General features: G+C 40.0%; 1 protein-coding gene across 2 annotated transcripts in view; it reads right to left on the reverse strand.

The window, feature by feature from the left end:
* Window positions 1-2,946: 2,946 nt before the first annotated feature.
* The window catches only part of dpysl3 (dihydropyrimidinase like 3), a 29,700-nt gene continuing 16,606 nt past the window's right edge, over window positions 2,947-16,040 (reverse strand). The window contains exons 7-14 of one of the 2 annotated variants that reach the window (XM_027273577.1): window positions 15,349-15,417; window positions 14,207-14,327; window positions 12,971-13,127; window positions 12,002-12,143; window positions 10,944-11,114; window positions 7,541-7,720; window positions 5,549-5,702; window positions 2,947-3,117 (exon numbers count right to left, since the gene is read on the reverse strand). In XM_027273577.1, coding sequence (XP_027129378.1) covers window positions 3,023-3,117; window positions 5,549-5,702; window positions 7,541-7,720; window positions 10,944-11,114; window positions 12,002-12,143; window positions 12,971-13,127; window positions 14,207-14,327; window positions 15,349-15,417 — 1,089 coding nt within the window. In that variant the 3' untranslated portion in view covers window positions 2,947-3,022. Of the gene's footprint in view, window positions 3,118-5,530; window positions 5,703-7,540; window positions 7,721-10,943; window positions 11,115-12,001; window positions 12,144-12,970; window positions 13,128-14,206; window positions 14,328-15,348; window positions 15,418-16,040 lie in introns of both variants that reach the window. The other variant, XM_010729344.3, reaches the window with a different exon arrangement.

Here is a 16,040-nt window from a genome sequence, read left to right on the forward strand (position 1 = left end):
TTACTTATTTGGCACACTTTTTTTTAGATGGAAAGAAGAAAACAAATCCATATTCCCCTTATAAACCTTCTTTTGTTTTCCAGATTGAATGAATGACCAGATGATACATGATAAGTTACATGTGCAGTATTTAAGTACAACTCTGAGTAACTTATTTGAGTGCTTTCATTTTCTGATATTTTATACTTCTAATCTACAATTCAGAGGCAGATATTGTATTCCACTAAAGTTTAGTTTACAAATTCAGAATAGAAAATATAATGAACAAAAGAAATTATAGGTTATGATGAGACTTTTTAAAAACTTTTTTCTAGGGATAGGAGGTGGACACAAACTAGCACTGTCTGCATAATGAATAGCCTACTATTTGCTTTTTAAGTACATTTGAAGCCAATGCTTTTGTACGTTGACTTAAGGAAAAACTAAATGTAGGTCCTTTACTTGTGACAAAGCGTCTCCACACTCCACACTTCTGCTACAACCGTCGTCTGAGTACTACTTCTCTCACACTACTATGTGCGCCATTTTCAACCGGACAAATCCAGACTAAAGCACATGAACCCAAGGAGCAAGAAATGTACAACTATGCAACCACTGAACAGTTATGAAAAGTGTCATCACCGACGAAGAAGAACTTTCGCCGGTGCTCATGGTGTGTGCGTGTGGCCGCAAGATGAATTGCACCATACTAGAATGTTGCCATGGAGCTTGAGCTGTTGTTCTAGTGGTACGAAAGTGTATTTGCCATAAGAAATCCATATTTATCTTCGCATTAAGGCTTTTCTTTTCTTTTTTCTAGGCTAACAGACATCTGATATGTTTGGTTTAATCACCCCAGTGGGGAAATTCCGTGCCAAAGGTGGCCATGGGTCTCAAAGATGTTGGATCAAACCTCTTCCAATGTTGTTTAGATTATGCATGCTGCTCATTCAGCCTGGACCTCTCAACTCTGTCTGAATTCTTCTCCCAGTCAGTCACAGCCATGACATCACTGTCTAAATAAATGGGCTGTTCACACACTAAACACAGAGATGTAGTGCTCAATAAAGTAGAAAGTATAGGCATATAAACAGCCAGATATGGACGTATGGTGCTGGGTTTTAAGCAATTTTAGTTTATTGAGGAATGAGTAATGGTGTTTATCAAGATACAATAATAGTGTATGCTGTTGAATTTATAGAGCTCCTATTGCAAATAAAATGCTCCAGTAGCTCTGTAAATACAGTACAGTACACTTCATACTTCTTGTTGAGTAATATAAAAAAAGAGATCTATAAGTCGGTCAGTTGCAACTCATGTTTATTCAGGAAACAAATCATACCTCCACAACACACCTTATTTTTGACCTGCCATCTCTGGGTTTTGATACAACAGTAAAAAAGAAATAACATAAAAACAATAACAAAGGTTGTCAAACTAACATAAATACAACAAACCACCACTTGTGCCTGCCTCAGAGTCTGCCACACCACTGCCGAATAAAAACGCCATCTCTTTCCCGACCTCCCTCCCTCCCCCACAGTGGGATAGTGACAAAGTAAAAGCTTCCCTTACTGCACCGCAACCCCCTGCCTTATCAGAAAACAGCAGAGACATAAAAAAGAGCTCTAAGGACCCCCAACACAATCACATCCAGAGTGTTTAACTGAATTGAACCCACAGTTATATTTAGGCTGATGGTGAATTAGTATTGGTCAGGATTGCGTTAGAGGGCTATGTTGGGATGACAAAGGGATGATGGTGTTCCTTTTGTCCTAAAATGAGAGCTCAGTTTGTCAGCAATGAAAAAGTAAAGCCAGAGGTGAAGTGCTGTTATCTGAAAGCAGGTTTTTTGTTATTTATTCATTCCATTACATCTGGGTTTTTTTTTCTTTTTCTTATTTGCCCTCAATTGCAACGCTAGTTACGGTTGAGCTACAGGGACATTTTGAGTTTATTCGTGCTTCTTGTGAATGTATTTTTATATCTTTTATTTCTCCGTTCTCCTCTTTCTCAAGATGATTTCAGAATGACAGGAGCAGGCAATAAGCTAGAAGCAAATGCAAAGGACGGTTTCATACAATGTTCTTTTTTATAAAGCCATGATGGAGTGCTGAAAATAAAAAAAATGACAAAAAACATTTTGGGCATAAAGAATAGCAACATTCTATTCTTTCGTCTCCACAGAATCTTTTCTAGAACAGATGTGTCTCTTCCTCTTTTAACACTAAAATTATGCAATCAATACATCATGGGGATGGTATTTATGAAGCTTCTCAGAGGAGGGTTGTAAAAGGATCATGGATCATGTCGCCTGTGTTAATGTGGCCCATGCAGCTCCATGTCCAACTCTCTCTCTATCTCTGAGATTTGATAAATACCTTTACATTGGTCCAGTAAACTCAAACAGGCTGCAACAACATCATTCACAAAGCTACATTACATTTACCGCACATACAATGCCACCTAGAGCTAATCAATGGTACTGCATGATAATACATGGCTAGTGTGGGATCTAGTGTTATGTTTTGCTGACTATGGAGAAAGCAGGCTACTGAAAACGGGGTGACATTGAAAGCCAAACAGGATGAAAGAACCATAGCATCATTTTGAGAAAAGTGGTATCCAGTTTCCTTAAAGAGCACAGTTTGTTTTCTTTCTTGGGTGACTGTGTTTGTATGCAGTTTTACAGGTGTATTTTCCCATTACCAAAGCACCAAATGAACACATGTTCACTGTATTTGTGGTGTATTCTCTGTGTACTGTGCTTTGGTGGTGACTCCAAATGACATTAATACTCATCAAATCCCCAAGAAAAATGGATACAGTTCTCATCTGAGCAAGGTAGCATTGTGACAGGTAAGGCATGAGGATTCAGTGTTTTGCTCTTTTAACTTTTAACTAATCATGGTCCTATGCATCTCCTCCTCCCTCCCTCCCTTCCCCTTCCCTTCCCCTTCCCTTCCCCTTCCCTCCCCTCCCACCCCTCAATCCTGCACTCTGGCTGCTGTCCTTTTCTGGATGCATCCACCTCGTCTGCTGTTTAACTGAGGGATGTGATGTTGGAACGACCACCAGGGGGCACTACGATACGCCGTCCAGCAGGCCTGATGGGGACGTCATCTGGGGTGGGGGGACCTGGATAGGGAGAAAAGAAGAGAAAGATGAAGCCAGGTACATGGAAAAAGAGCACACGGGGTGGAGGGAAGAAACAGAGGATTGCCTCAACTGTAACAGTATCATTTAAAATTAAAATAAATGCTACAAATCAGACATTAACAAGAATTTATCTACACAGACCCGTAGGATTATACAGATACTGATGATGAGATCTACTTCTTTTGCTCTCCTCTGGAATCTAGTACTGGTGTAATCCATCAAACTTTTCAAACTTTCTCTCCTCAGAATAGCTTCGATGCCATCATAGCGCACAAATAATCATTGTCATGCACACACATTATTACTTTCCAGGCATGAGAGGTTTTTCAAGACACATTATTATTGCCAGTGATATAAAGTATGTGTCACTGAGATGACAGGGGAGTGCAAATTTCAGCAGACCATATGCTGCGTGAGTGCTGTTGAAACATTAACAAAAGAACTCGCTTTGACATAAAGCTCGGTGTTTCCAAAGGATGAGCCAGGGAGTCTGCTGCAACAAATTATCAGCGAGTATATAAATGGAAAGTAGAATGATGTCACACTATGATACACTGTACCATAGCAAACAATCCTTCTTCCCATCTCCTTCCAGACAAGTAAATTAACTCTGCAGGTGGTGGTCCTGAAAAAAACTAAAAGAGATAAGACACTGACTCATTCTGAGATATGCACACGTATGCACACGTATGAGAATATTCACACTCATGACCGTTACAAAGCCTGGGAAACCAGGAGTAGCTTCACTCCCCCAAATTGATGTACTCAAATGTGGAAATTCTTTCCAGCGGAGGTCACTTTCTTTTTACATCGATGATGTATCGCAAATCAGCTACACTTGTAAAGGCAGGTTTCTCAACACAGCCAAAGGCTAAACACCTTCCTGTGGACTTCTCTTTCAAAATGACTTATCCACCATTAAAAACTATAAACATCCACAAAGACAGCCAACACTGTGGTGAGTACATCTGGGTTCTGTTCAGGTTAAAAGGGGTAGCTAGCACTAATTTAAGGTCACACATGGACATATTAGTCTGTCAGGGAGGACAGAATGACTAGCTCCAGTAACAGCTATGGTTTTCTCTGTTTGATTATAAAACAGTGGAAACACTGACTGATCTGGTTCATTATTTTACCACATGTACAAAGATTCACAGTTTGGTAGCCTGACAAAAACAATTTCTCACATTGGTTTTCTAAATCCAAGCTAATCCAATGCTGACTTTGCATATGGGTGCCATCAGCCTGTCACTCAGCAGCAGCTCTGTGTAATGGAGCAGATGTTGAATGTGAATACACAGTGTTGTGATCTCTCACATTAGATAGGCTTTCTTAATAGACCATGTCCAGATGCCTAGACTGAAATCTTGCACGCTGTATGGTTTAGGCCTTGAGCCAAAATTCATACAGCCAGTGTGACTTACAAGTGCAACTGTGGAAAAAAGTTCATTTCCGACTGTAGCTTGATGTTACAAAGAAGCTGCATTCACAGGTCACAGTGTCGTCAAGAGTAATCAGAAGTACTTTGTTTGAGAGGTGTGAGATACTGAAGAGAGGGATTAGGCGGGATTTGGGTTGCATTTTTTAGAGATGAGTATGTCTGACCTAACTGAGTTAGGGAGATTAAACTAATAAGATGTAATACTTTTAATATTTGCATGCATGTTTGAAATGAAATACAAAATTCTGAATCCAAGGGCTATAAACATACATGCAGGAATGCAGGGTAATAGAAACCATTATTTGCTTAGTACAATGTGCATAGAGAAATAGACAAATACTGGGCTCCAATCTTGAATATTAATTCATCTAAAACAAATGTAAAATATACCACACATCATGAGTGAGTATGATTTAGATCGTTTTAATTTGGAGTAATGTTGATTTCATGTCAAATAAACTTTAACTGATTGTGTACAGAAATATAACATACTGCTTTCTGCAGTGTGGCTCATTAAAACTCAAAAGGAGCAAAGGCAGCCAACTTGTATAATAACATGCATAAACAGACAAATTGACGTGTATAAACCTGCTTTACGAAAGAGTGTGATATCCTGCAGACAAATGCATGCCATACTGTGTAGATCAAGTATGAAACAGGATAATGAGAGATTATTAGATTACTCTACACAGGCATGACGCTTAACGCCATGGGCTGAGCATGTATCATTCATGAAGTAACAGCGTGCTGAAAATCACATGAATGTTGTCCTTCACAGCGTAAAGCAGTAGCTGAGAGATAAAAGGCGGTGCATGGTGGTGGATCGACTGATGCCCATGCATGATCCTTTGATGTTTCTACATACGGTATAAATCCATACAGACCGAAAACAGATGAAACGACGGACTGGGTGATAGAAGAGTGGGGGTTGTATTAAGAAGCTGGGCTCACCGCATGGTGCAGGGTTACCTGCTAGACTAAATCCAGACTGGTGCAGGTTTCTGACGGGCTGTTTGGTGGGAGAGGTGCGTGCCGAGGCAGAGGGGGTACCACCACGGGACATGGAGAATTCAGACACAGGGCCGTCGTACATTCCCCTTGGTACTGCCCTCAGGACGGCCAGCTGCAGGGCAAACAACAAGGTGGTGGAGTGAGAGAGGTTAGACAGGATGGGTAAAAACAAAGAGATATTATGTTTAGTCTCACAAAATATTTGAATGGAACCACACCTGTTTAGCATTACATGCTTGTTTGCATAACTGTTGTCTGTCTGAATTATATATGCATTTTTCCTCCCGATAATAAGTTCCAGATTTACACACACAAACATAGACATACATACAAGTAAGCAAAGTCTTGGAGCAAAAACTTGATGCTAGTATGTCTGTCTGTCTGTCTGTCTGTCCGTCTGTCTGTCTGTCTTTCTGCCTGTGGCGTGACTCAGTGGAACTTTGAAAGCTCTGTGAATAGTTAAAAAGACACATCTGTGAATGAAGCAATCATAACAGTGACTGCTACCAAGATAAACAGCACACTGTTACTACAGCTCCATTTTCTCATCACGAGCCAGCTGCAAATTAGGAAATGGTTGAACAATGAGATTTTTTTGGCCCACAAGTAAGGAGACATCAAGAGAGCAGACAGCAGGGTCTGCTTTGAGTTTAAATTGTTCTAAATCAAATGGTTAAATGGGGTTAACATTTAATACGTTAGAGGGGAGAGTAATGACATTTTTTATTCTTTTTTTTTTTCTGATGGCGTACAGCTACAGACTGTGAGCCTAACTCTCTGCATTTGTGGGCATCACTAGTATGTACTCTTATAAGTGTTTCAATGAGGCAGTACACACTCACGAATATGTGCAATATATTCTGTTTTATCTCTTATTGTCAATGGATTTCTTTAGATTTGATGCCTGTTTTTCACTGTAATGTAGCAGCACACTTCACTTTTACAATGTTATTTCTCTTCTCATATTATTTCTTAACAACCTTCCATTATTTTTTTCAAAGATTATATAGCTGTTGTGTCTACAATCAATTTGAAGATGCAGATTTGTGTATCATTTAATGAACAACATCATTATTTCTGATTAATGTGTGACACAAGACATGTCTTTGCTGATCTGTCAAATGAAGAAATTATTACATTAATAATTACAGTCTAAATATTTATTGTGTCAACCTGTTGATACATGGGCTGTTAATGACACCGAGCCTGTCATGTTTCTATTACAGGAAACTCTTTTCAAACCCTCTCCCTAACCTGTGTCCTTTCCTGTTTTCCAAGCAACATCCCTAAATAGCTAACCCTCATCCTAATCCAGATCAGTCTTATGAAACGACAGTCAGTTGTCAGTTTGAGACCCTTCAGTAACCCCTTTACTGCGTGTGCATGAGGTCTCTCTGGAAAGTTATCCAAATTTAAACTCACTGCATCCTTTTTAAGACCATGATGACAAAGCCTCGACCACCCTCACTGCATGGACCTTTTACACTACAGTGTAAAAGCTCAGCCAGCGCCCTGTGGCTGAACCTCTGAAAGCTGATGTCAGACGTACTGTATCTCCCCCACATCCCACTCCACCGCCCCCACCCTCTTTTCCCTCCACTATTGCAACTTTCATTTCAGGCCAATCTTTCATACTTGCTTGCTTACAATCCAAATGACATTGACTACAACCTCCCACCTTCCCTTATTTCCATGTGTGTGTGTGTGTGTGTGTCACTTGGTACAGCATTGACAGCTCACTCGCAGTCCAACAGTGTGGTCAGTACCAAGGGGGCTTTTAGCATCAACCTTCTGTTTCTCTGTGGGTTATTTTGGCTTTATCTGTTCAGTAGTTCAACTTCAGAGTTTGCCTTTCCAAATGGATATACTGTTGCATACAGTTTAAAGATATGACAACTGCTGTGTAAAGTGTAAATAGCAGACTGGACAGAGATATAAATCTATATTTACCTGCTTCCTGGCTTTAACACGCTTGTAGGCATAGTCAGGGAAGGCAGAGCAGGGAATGAAGCGACCCACGCCGGAGGTGACATGCAGGTTTCCATCTTCCAGAATAATCTTCCCCTGGCAGATCACCACTAGTGGGGCTCCACGCAGCTCCATGCCCTCAAAGACATTGTACTCAGCAGCCTGAAGCACAAATATAAAAATTATAGGACGTAATCAGGCTGTTGTGGCAGAAAAAGTAACAGAATCTAACAATATACTAGCAGAGAAGATACATTTACAGTAATACATATGTTGTGTAATAAAGGACCATATTCATCTCACAACAACTTGCACGTACAAACACACAAAAGAAGGATCACGTTAAGCCATCTCTAGAGCATTCTGTCAAACAAGCCTGACATTTTGAATCCATCTCATGACTTGTATCAAAGTTTTGGAGGTGGACACACTGTTTACAATTAACAGGATGAAGAACAAATGGAAACAAAGTACAAATGATGAGCAGAATTAACAGAGTGGAGTTCTCAATTAATTTGTCATGGGGCTTTATGATCATTTTGTTTTCAAAATCAAATTAGATCAATCAAATTTAATTCTGAGAACACCTGAACCTTCTTCCTCCCTGTGAAGAACTGATGACCGGATGCAGGAGAGGAAGAAGACAACAACAGGGGGAGCTGCAGGAGGATGGATGAAAAGAATGGAGGCAGAATATTTCTTTCTTTTTAACTCTCTCTTAACCTCACGCTCTTTTTCTCCCACACCTTATCATTCGTCACCTTGTTTCATACACTTGTCTATTTGGCAAGTACAAACAGCTGCCTTCTTCCAGCTGCCGTTTCATGCCTCCGCAGTACTTCTCACTCTCTCTCTCATTTCCTCTCACTCTCTACTTCGTTCTCTCGCTCTCTCCAGTTGTCCGTCGTCTTCATTTATTTATCCCTACTTTTATGCCTGTTTTTCAACCCCTGTCTTTCTCTCCCTCACTTGTTCTTGCTTGATTTATGTAATCCCTTGTATTTCTTCAACCTTGTGTCCTATTCATCCTCTTCCAGTTTCCCTTGTGCCAACTTTCTTTTCTCTACATGTTGATCTGTGATGGTCCCCTCCCCTCATTCCATTGTTGCTTATTTCCTCTGCACACGGCCCTGTTTTCTGCTGCCGTCCAAATTCAGGCCAGAACAGGACATAACTAAGACCTACTGAATGCCAAACATGATGTCATGACTGAGCTGAGTGTGTTTAAGAGTGTGCGTGTGTTGCTGCCTGTTCTTGTCTATGTGTCAGGATATCCTTACTTTTTGTGCATCTATATATTTTTATGTTGACAACAACAAGCAACCCAGACCAGATGTGGGCTTACTCATAACAAACTAAGATATGGCACAGCCTAAGTCATATTTACTCTGCAGTGAAAGGCATTCTCCCAACAAAGTTTGCTGGTAAACGCTCCTGTTTGGCCTGCCATCAAACTGTCCATTAAGGTAGATTCATTGGAACTGGGAGCTGCCATGCTCTGCTCTTCTGCTCTCTTCTGTTTTATTTTATCTGGAAGGACGGGCCAGCAGGAAATGAAATGGTGACATCATTATGTAAGAACCCACGGATCCTCAGTGGATGTACTCCACATTTGGAGAAAACATATTATTAGTCCAGTTTTCTCTTTCCATTCCTTCATTTGGAGATAGAGCAGTGTTCTTTCTCTCTTACTAAATTGGGCCTTTAAGCAAGGTGAATTAAAATCTACTAACTCCACTTCATTCCCAAGAGAAACCTGTATTTATTTTTAGTAAATGCATTCTTCCCTTACTTATGTATAAGCAGGATTTGTGCTAGGCTGTAAAGCCTTAATTTCCTGTGCGGACACTTCATCTGCTGCCGAGCGGTCTGTCCAAGATCCTCTAATGTCTTTATAATGGTAGAAAACTCATTACTCACATGTGTCAGGTGTACTGTACACACAGTTTATGTAAAATGTGTGTGAGTAAGATGGAAAGCGTGTATGAGTGTGTCTTTGTGAGACCCTCAGGGGGAGGACAAAAAACATCTGCAATGGGATCATACAGATGCACATGTTTCTAATGCAGCTTCACTTCAATATGTAACTTAGAACACATGACAATTGACAAAAATGCAGTTTCAGAATGTTATTAAGTGTAATTTAAGAAAATTTTTGAATAGGCGGATAGGAAGGAAAGCAGCACTTGCAAATTAAATTGCAGCCAGGTCAATAGATTTCTCCAAATATGACTATATGAAAATTGGGTAGTCTTCCAGCTGCGATTCATGGTCAAAACTTTAAACGCCTGGGCCAACAGGGCGTGCCGAATTATAGCCGCAAAGGAAGCGGATTGAGTAAATGGTGGTTGATGGTTACAATACTGGTTCTGATTCAGTCTGCATATTGAGTGAGATGTTTCCCATGAAGTAAAAAGTCTTAATATGACCAAAGCTGCTTGAGATGAGTTGTTTTTCCTACAAGCAAAGTGTACAGATGTTCCAAATCTCTGGGGTTTATGAAAGTATTTGAAATATTAGCGTTTACTGTTACATAATCCTGTGAAGCCCTATGAATGACATTCTTTAAACCCACTAATGGTTGTCCAATCATGAAAACATTTTGGATGAAACAGTTCAAGTGAGCGTGATATAGAGGATGGACATACCTCTTGATTATACGGCACATAGATTCCCTGTCGTTGGACTTTATAGGACATTTTGGAAAATGTCTGCATCACTGGCAGAATGATTGTTGTGTCTGAATAATCCAGATTTTTCCAAATCATTGTTGAGGGTTTTTGGATTAACTGAGGCTCAGCTTTACATTGAGAGCTGGTCATGTGGTGCATACGGTGTGAGTAGTATTTAGTAGTGAACATCCACTGAGACTTCATTTCCGTTCAGAGGAACTGAGAGCTCTCTGGAAGCTGCTCAAAAATGTGCTCTCTCTCACTCTAACCCTCTCTCTCTCTCTCTCTTTATCTTGCTGTCTGTCTCACACACACACAGATGCCGACACTTATCTCGTGTCCTGCTTTACTCTTTCCCTAAAAGTCAGACCCTTTTTAAGAGCATTTTTTATTCTCTCTCCCCCCACCCTTCATTTTCACCTTTCTGCACAACATAACATATGGATTGATGCCACCAGGAATGACTGTAACACTAACAGCATTACTCAAGAAAAAGTCCCTTTAGTGTTGGTGTACTTCCCACTGCATTCATCCACTTGAGCCAAGTAAGATTGAGGGTGTGAAACAATGCAGTTTCACTGGTCTGAACCTCTTTGTTTAAATTTTCAGCCCTACTGAACAGTAGAGTCAAAGGAAAGTCTCATAAGTTCTGAGCTGAATCTAGGAGTAGGAGTAAGTTAGTAGGAACTTTAACCACTGTGCGCCGTACATACCGAGTTGTGAGTCTTGGCAGTGATGGTGCAGATGGAGTCTGTGTCCCAGATGACCAGGTCGGCGTCAGAGCCCACAGCAACCCGACCCTTACGAGGGTACAGGTTCAGGATCTTAGCTGCATTGGTGCTGGTGACTGCAACAAACATGTTCTCGTCCATTTTACCTGTAGTCTGGTGAAAAACAAGTAAAAATAGGCAATATTAAAAGCACTGTCATTGCAATGAACAAAGTATGAAAATGTATTTTCCTTCAAGATGGACTAGCTATGATACAAATTCCATTCAGATGATGCGTCTTCTTTAGTTTGAATTATAAGATTTGTTGTTTTGTGATGCATTCTTTCTTAATCACATTGATAAAAATATGAAATTATAAAACTATGTGGAAGAGTTAGAGGAGAACATCCATAATTATGTCTAGCACAAAATGTGTAGCACTTAAAAAAAGGCTGTAATCAGTCCAAGTTTGGTGCAAGTTTGGATTTTAAGTAACTTCTCTAGGGGGATAGATTAATTTGAACTTTTTAAAAGCTCATCCACATGTTGCAGGCAGCACAGCACCACAAAGCTGCATTAAACCAACATGCTCTGTGTCTGTTAGCAGTACAAGTGATGCCGTGATAACGAGGGTATCCAAGGGTGAAGGAAAGGACAGATGTGGAGATAGAAAATGAAAGGATAAAGGCAGAGACGGTGACAACAAGAGAGAGACAGAGAGAGAGGTGATGAGAGAAATGTCAGGAAATATAGTGGGAGCCAGGCAAAAGGGCCGAGACAGTGAACAAGGGCGTCTTTGTAAAAATAAAAAAAAAACAAAAATAGAAACCGCAGTATCTAAGCTGAGCATCACAGAACAGAGAAGGGAGATGACTGGTTTAAAACAAGATAAATAATTACTTTCCTGAGGGGAAAAGGTTAGAGAGCAAGTGAATCAAGATGAAAATAAAAGTCTTGAATAAATCTCTCACATTATTTACTTGCCTTTTGTCCTCCCTCTTCTAAAGTTTAAAAATAGAGAAAACAAAGCAAAAAAAAGGAAAAATTTAAGCAACCCTCACCACAGCTTTATCCCAGATGAGGGTCATCCTCTCTTCCACACCGTTGACACCTTCTGGGATCTGGGTGAAGTCATCCTTTCCAATGGCCTTCTGGGACACGCTGAAGGTACAGTGAGCACTTCCGGTCACACTTAGGTCTCCACTGGGGGGCAAAGAAACACGGAAGGACAGAGGTAAGATGGAATCATATCAGCTCTGCACAATCTGTATACACAAGGCAAAAAAAAATGTTTACTTTAGCAGGATATGCGCAACAAATCAGAACGAGGACTGTGAGCCATTTAAATATGCCTCATGCCAGAGTTTGTTCTTCTAGTACAAACCGTTACTAATGTTTCCTGTTTCCGTATGACACTCAGTTCAGTTGCCAGATGAAGTCTGCCAGAATTTGTCATAAGCAACTCAAAAACTTCAGTGTAATGCATTCCTTTAACTGAATGCAGTTTTCTCATTTTTCAGTCAAGCTAATGCACAAATATAGGCAACATGTGAATAGAAGGACACATATATTTATTACAAGCTATATTTTTATTCAAGGATCTTTATTAGGAATAGTGCCCATGCGTGGAGCTTATTTTTGGACTTTTAGATTCCCAATTTACAATAATGGTTGAAGGCAGATTGCCTTCAAATGAGGGAAGGGTTGGAGACCAATCACTCATGTTGCTGCTATGCATGCATGTTTAGTACTCAATATGATGTGGATGTTTAAATGTAGTATACTAACAAGCAGTGTGTGGTTTACATAAGAAATGATAGAGTATAGAGTATAAAACAAGTCATAACACCATTTAAATGTACTGTATCCTGCTTTGCCTTGTGCTGTATTATCGATGCACAATACAGTAAAATAAAATGATATAAATTAATATGAAATAGTTAAGAAAGATATGTCCATCATGCCCCAGCTAAATAGAAGATGATAAACAGGTCAACTACCTAAACCAAAAGAGGTTCTCTGACACGTACCTGGACAGCAGCGTGTTCAGATAGTCTGGAGTGGTGGGATCAGGGCTGAGAGGAGGCGATGTTACAAAAGAAGCCGCCTTGGCCCAATTCTTGCTCCAGTAATGTGTCCCATCAGTCCCCAGGCTGGCCGTGATTGGCTCCCCAAACACAACATTTCCTGGAAAAGAAATGACAGTAAAAACCTGTTCCAATGTACAGCATATCAAATTGATTTATCTGAGTGATCCTTGGCATTGTCAAAAACAAAGTTGCATCAATCAAGCCAGATTCATTTGTCAGCAGTTTAATCTAGCTAAAAGCTTTGGTAATTCATCTGAGTGTTTGTAGTAGAGGAACCACACCTAATCTCTTACAAGCCAAATATCACCCTTGGCAAATTTCACTTCGGCTCAGTTGTAGTTCATCTTGTTCTTCCATGCATGATGAGCTAGAGTTTGATTCCTGTCACTAACACTTGTCTGCTCTTGTTTTTCTTCATCCAGCCTATGTTCTTTGCACTTTGCTGTTTGTGTCTTTCCTGGTTTAAATATAACACTTTGAGAATAGATCCAAACAAAGATGTCAAGCCCATTAAGGCTTCAGTTCACAAGAGACTAAATGAGAAAAACAAGATTATAGAATGTCTTATTTTAGTGATAAACATGAGGTTTGAATGGCAATGATGCAAAGACAGTCTACTGAGATTCCACTCTGATACACGATGTACTAAAGCACCACAATCGTGTTCAATGCCCAGAAATGAAACCCACATATCTGATAAATCTGAGGTAAGATACGGTAACTGAACTCAGAGCTTTTTATTTCAGAGATAAGATGTGCTCCCTTTAATCCATTTTCCAATATCTTATTGTGCAATCTGCTCTTGGTGATGCTGTTATTTACAAGGTAGGAGAGTTTAGAAGTTTATTTCTTGCAATCATCATGTAAAATAAAACCTGTGATTGTGGCTGGAATGTACATTATACTGTACCATCACATGTCTTGTAGATGTGCATACATTCTAACAAAACTAACAACTACTCTGTGCTCCTTTACACCTTTCTCAGCTTATGTCCTCCTCTGTAAGTCGCTTTGGATAAAAGCGTCTGCTAAATGCAATGTAATGTAATGTAATGTAATGTAATGTGCAGACAGTATCAGACAACCACCTTGTTTGTTTTTTTATTGAACCTTATCCTTACTGGATAGTTTCAAATATTTGCTGTTGCTGTGTCAAGTCTAAAAACTGTACTTTACCTTTTTTCCGGGCCTGTGAGATGATGTCGGCAGCACTCTTGCTCATGACTCGGGTCACATAGAGAGGACAGTTGGTTTGGCTGGCGATGGTGATGGCACGAAACACCGCCTCTGCCTCCAGCTACAAAAAGAAACAGGACATTGTGGTTGACTTGGAAATGTTTTTCCCATTAGGATTTTCTCAAATAAACTTCAAGTATCTTAACCACAGCAAAATTTGTATTTTGGGAACTGTATTATTTAAATAATTCATTTTTAACCAAAAGGGCAAGTGGAAGCTTATAATTTTATGATCATAATCTGGTGAAGTTTATTCAGACACACTGAGTTACAGGAGTTAAGAAAATAACTTTATGAGATCAGCAAACAAATGCAAGACTTTAGAAGGCCGTCTTGGGGATCACCTGGAATTGTATTCTAATTATTAAATTCTTAAAATTTCTATATTTCCCTGTTTGTGACTGTGCGCAAACAACTTTTTGTACAAAATGGGGGTAAAAAAAGTTGCCAGTAGAGAGCCCCACATGCATCCAGATGGGACGTGGCTGTCCTGCATGTGTTTTTAAGTTTGTAAAGTGACGCAAACACTGATTATTGTCTTCTAATCCACAAGAACAACCTGGCTCCAATAACAAATAAATTAAAACCAAACAGGACAGCAGACACTGATAAAACACTAATCCAGCTCGGTCTCTGCTCCATTAAATGTTACCAAGCTTTTGATTCTTAAGACTCCACTTAACTGCATGACACTACGGGACTGGTGGGACAGCCTCGCTCCGCTGCACCACAGAGTGGAAAATCCCAGTCAAGCTAAAGGCAGTTTGAGTTGCTGAGTTGAAAGCAAGGCTTTCATTTTGCTGTTTGTTGAAAAAACATTAGCGGCAACAATTGGGGGAACCGGAGAATTTTCACCCGACGCCTCTAATGTGTCTGAAACCACATGTGTGTAACAAGAACAATGTGTGTGTGACGACCAGTCCAAGGACATCATAGTAGACCATGAGAGTGTGTGTGTGTGTTATCTGTTTGCACTCCTGTTTGAGCTTCAGGATGGTATCTTGAGATTAAAAAAGTTCTCCCCAATATCTGAATAAAAACTAAGACTATGTACGAAAACACTAAAACAAATATACTTGTACCTCTTCAGGTCTGCTCAGCACATGTCCCTCTGGTCCAGTGATACCCATCTGCAGCATGCGGGCCTGCTCCTGTTAAACAAACACACAAAAAGTAGGCTGTTAGATGCTTAGCTCAAAGACATATGCAGGAGAGTGATTTTGAGTGCTTGGGCTGATGTAACGTTTTGATAATAATATTCTGTTTCTGCTTCTTTGTGCCGGTGTGAGCAACAGTTTTGTCATCTGGGTCAGGCCACACACGAAGGACTGTGGGAATCCACATGCTGTTGATGGTCTTTGTATACATGTAGATCTACATCCCAAAGGTTCTGGCTGCACTTTCGTGTCGTAGTAAGGTGACATGGAGATTCTTATTCATAGCGTCTGTGATTGCAGTATTTTTCAGCCTGGGTTTTATTCCCATGATCTGACCGTTTGGACTTTAGGGTCATGCTAACCTTGTCATCATACAAGAAAAGTGGAAAACTGTACATCAGGCCAATTGGAGTAAGCTTGCTAAAGCTTTCCAAATACATTGTAGCTTTAATAAATCATTTCAATTGCTTTCTGACCAAAAGTAGCACATAAATTAGTCTCTGAATTAGCTACCGTAACTCATTTTATAGAGATCTACAGTACTTCTGAGGCAACTTGCTGGCCCAAATTGCTGCCTATTCATGCGCACATGCTGGTTTGTTTACATGTGTAAAACT

The sequence above is a fragment of the Larimichthys crocea genome, chromosome XXII, assembly GCF_000972845.2.
Source record: "Larimichthys crocea isolate SSNF chromosome XXII, L_crocea_2.0, whole genome shotgun sequence".
In the NCBI taxonomy this organism is placed as follows: Eukaryota; Metazoa; Chordata; class Actinopteri; family Sciaenidae; genus Larimichthys; species Larimichthys crocea.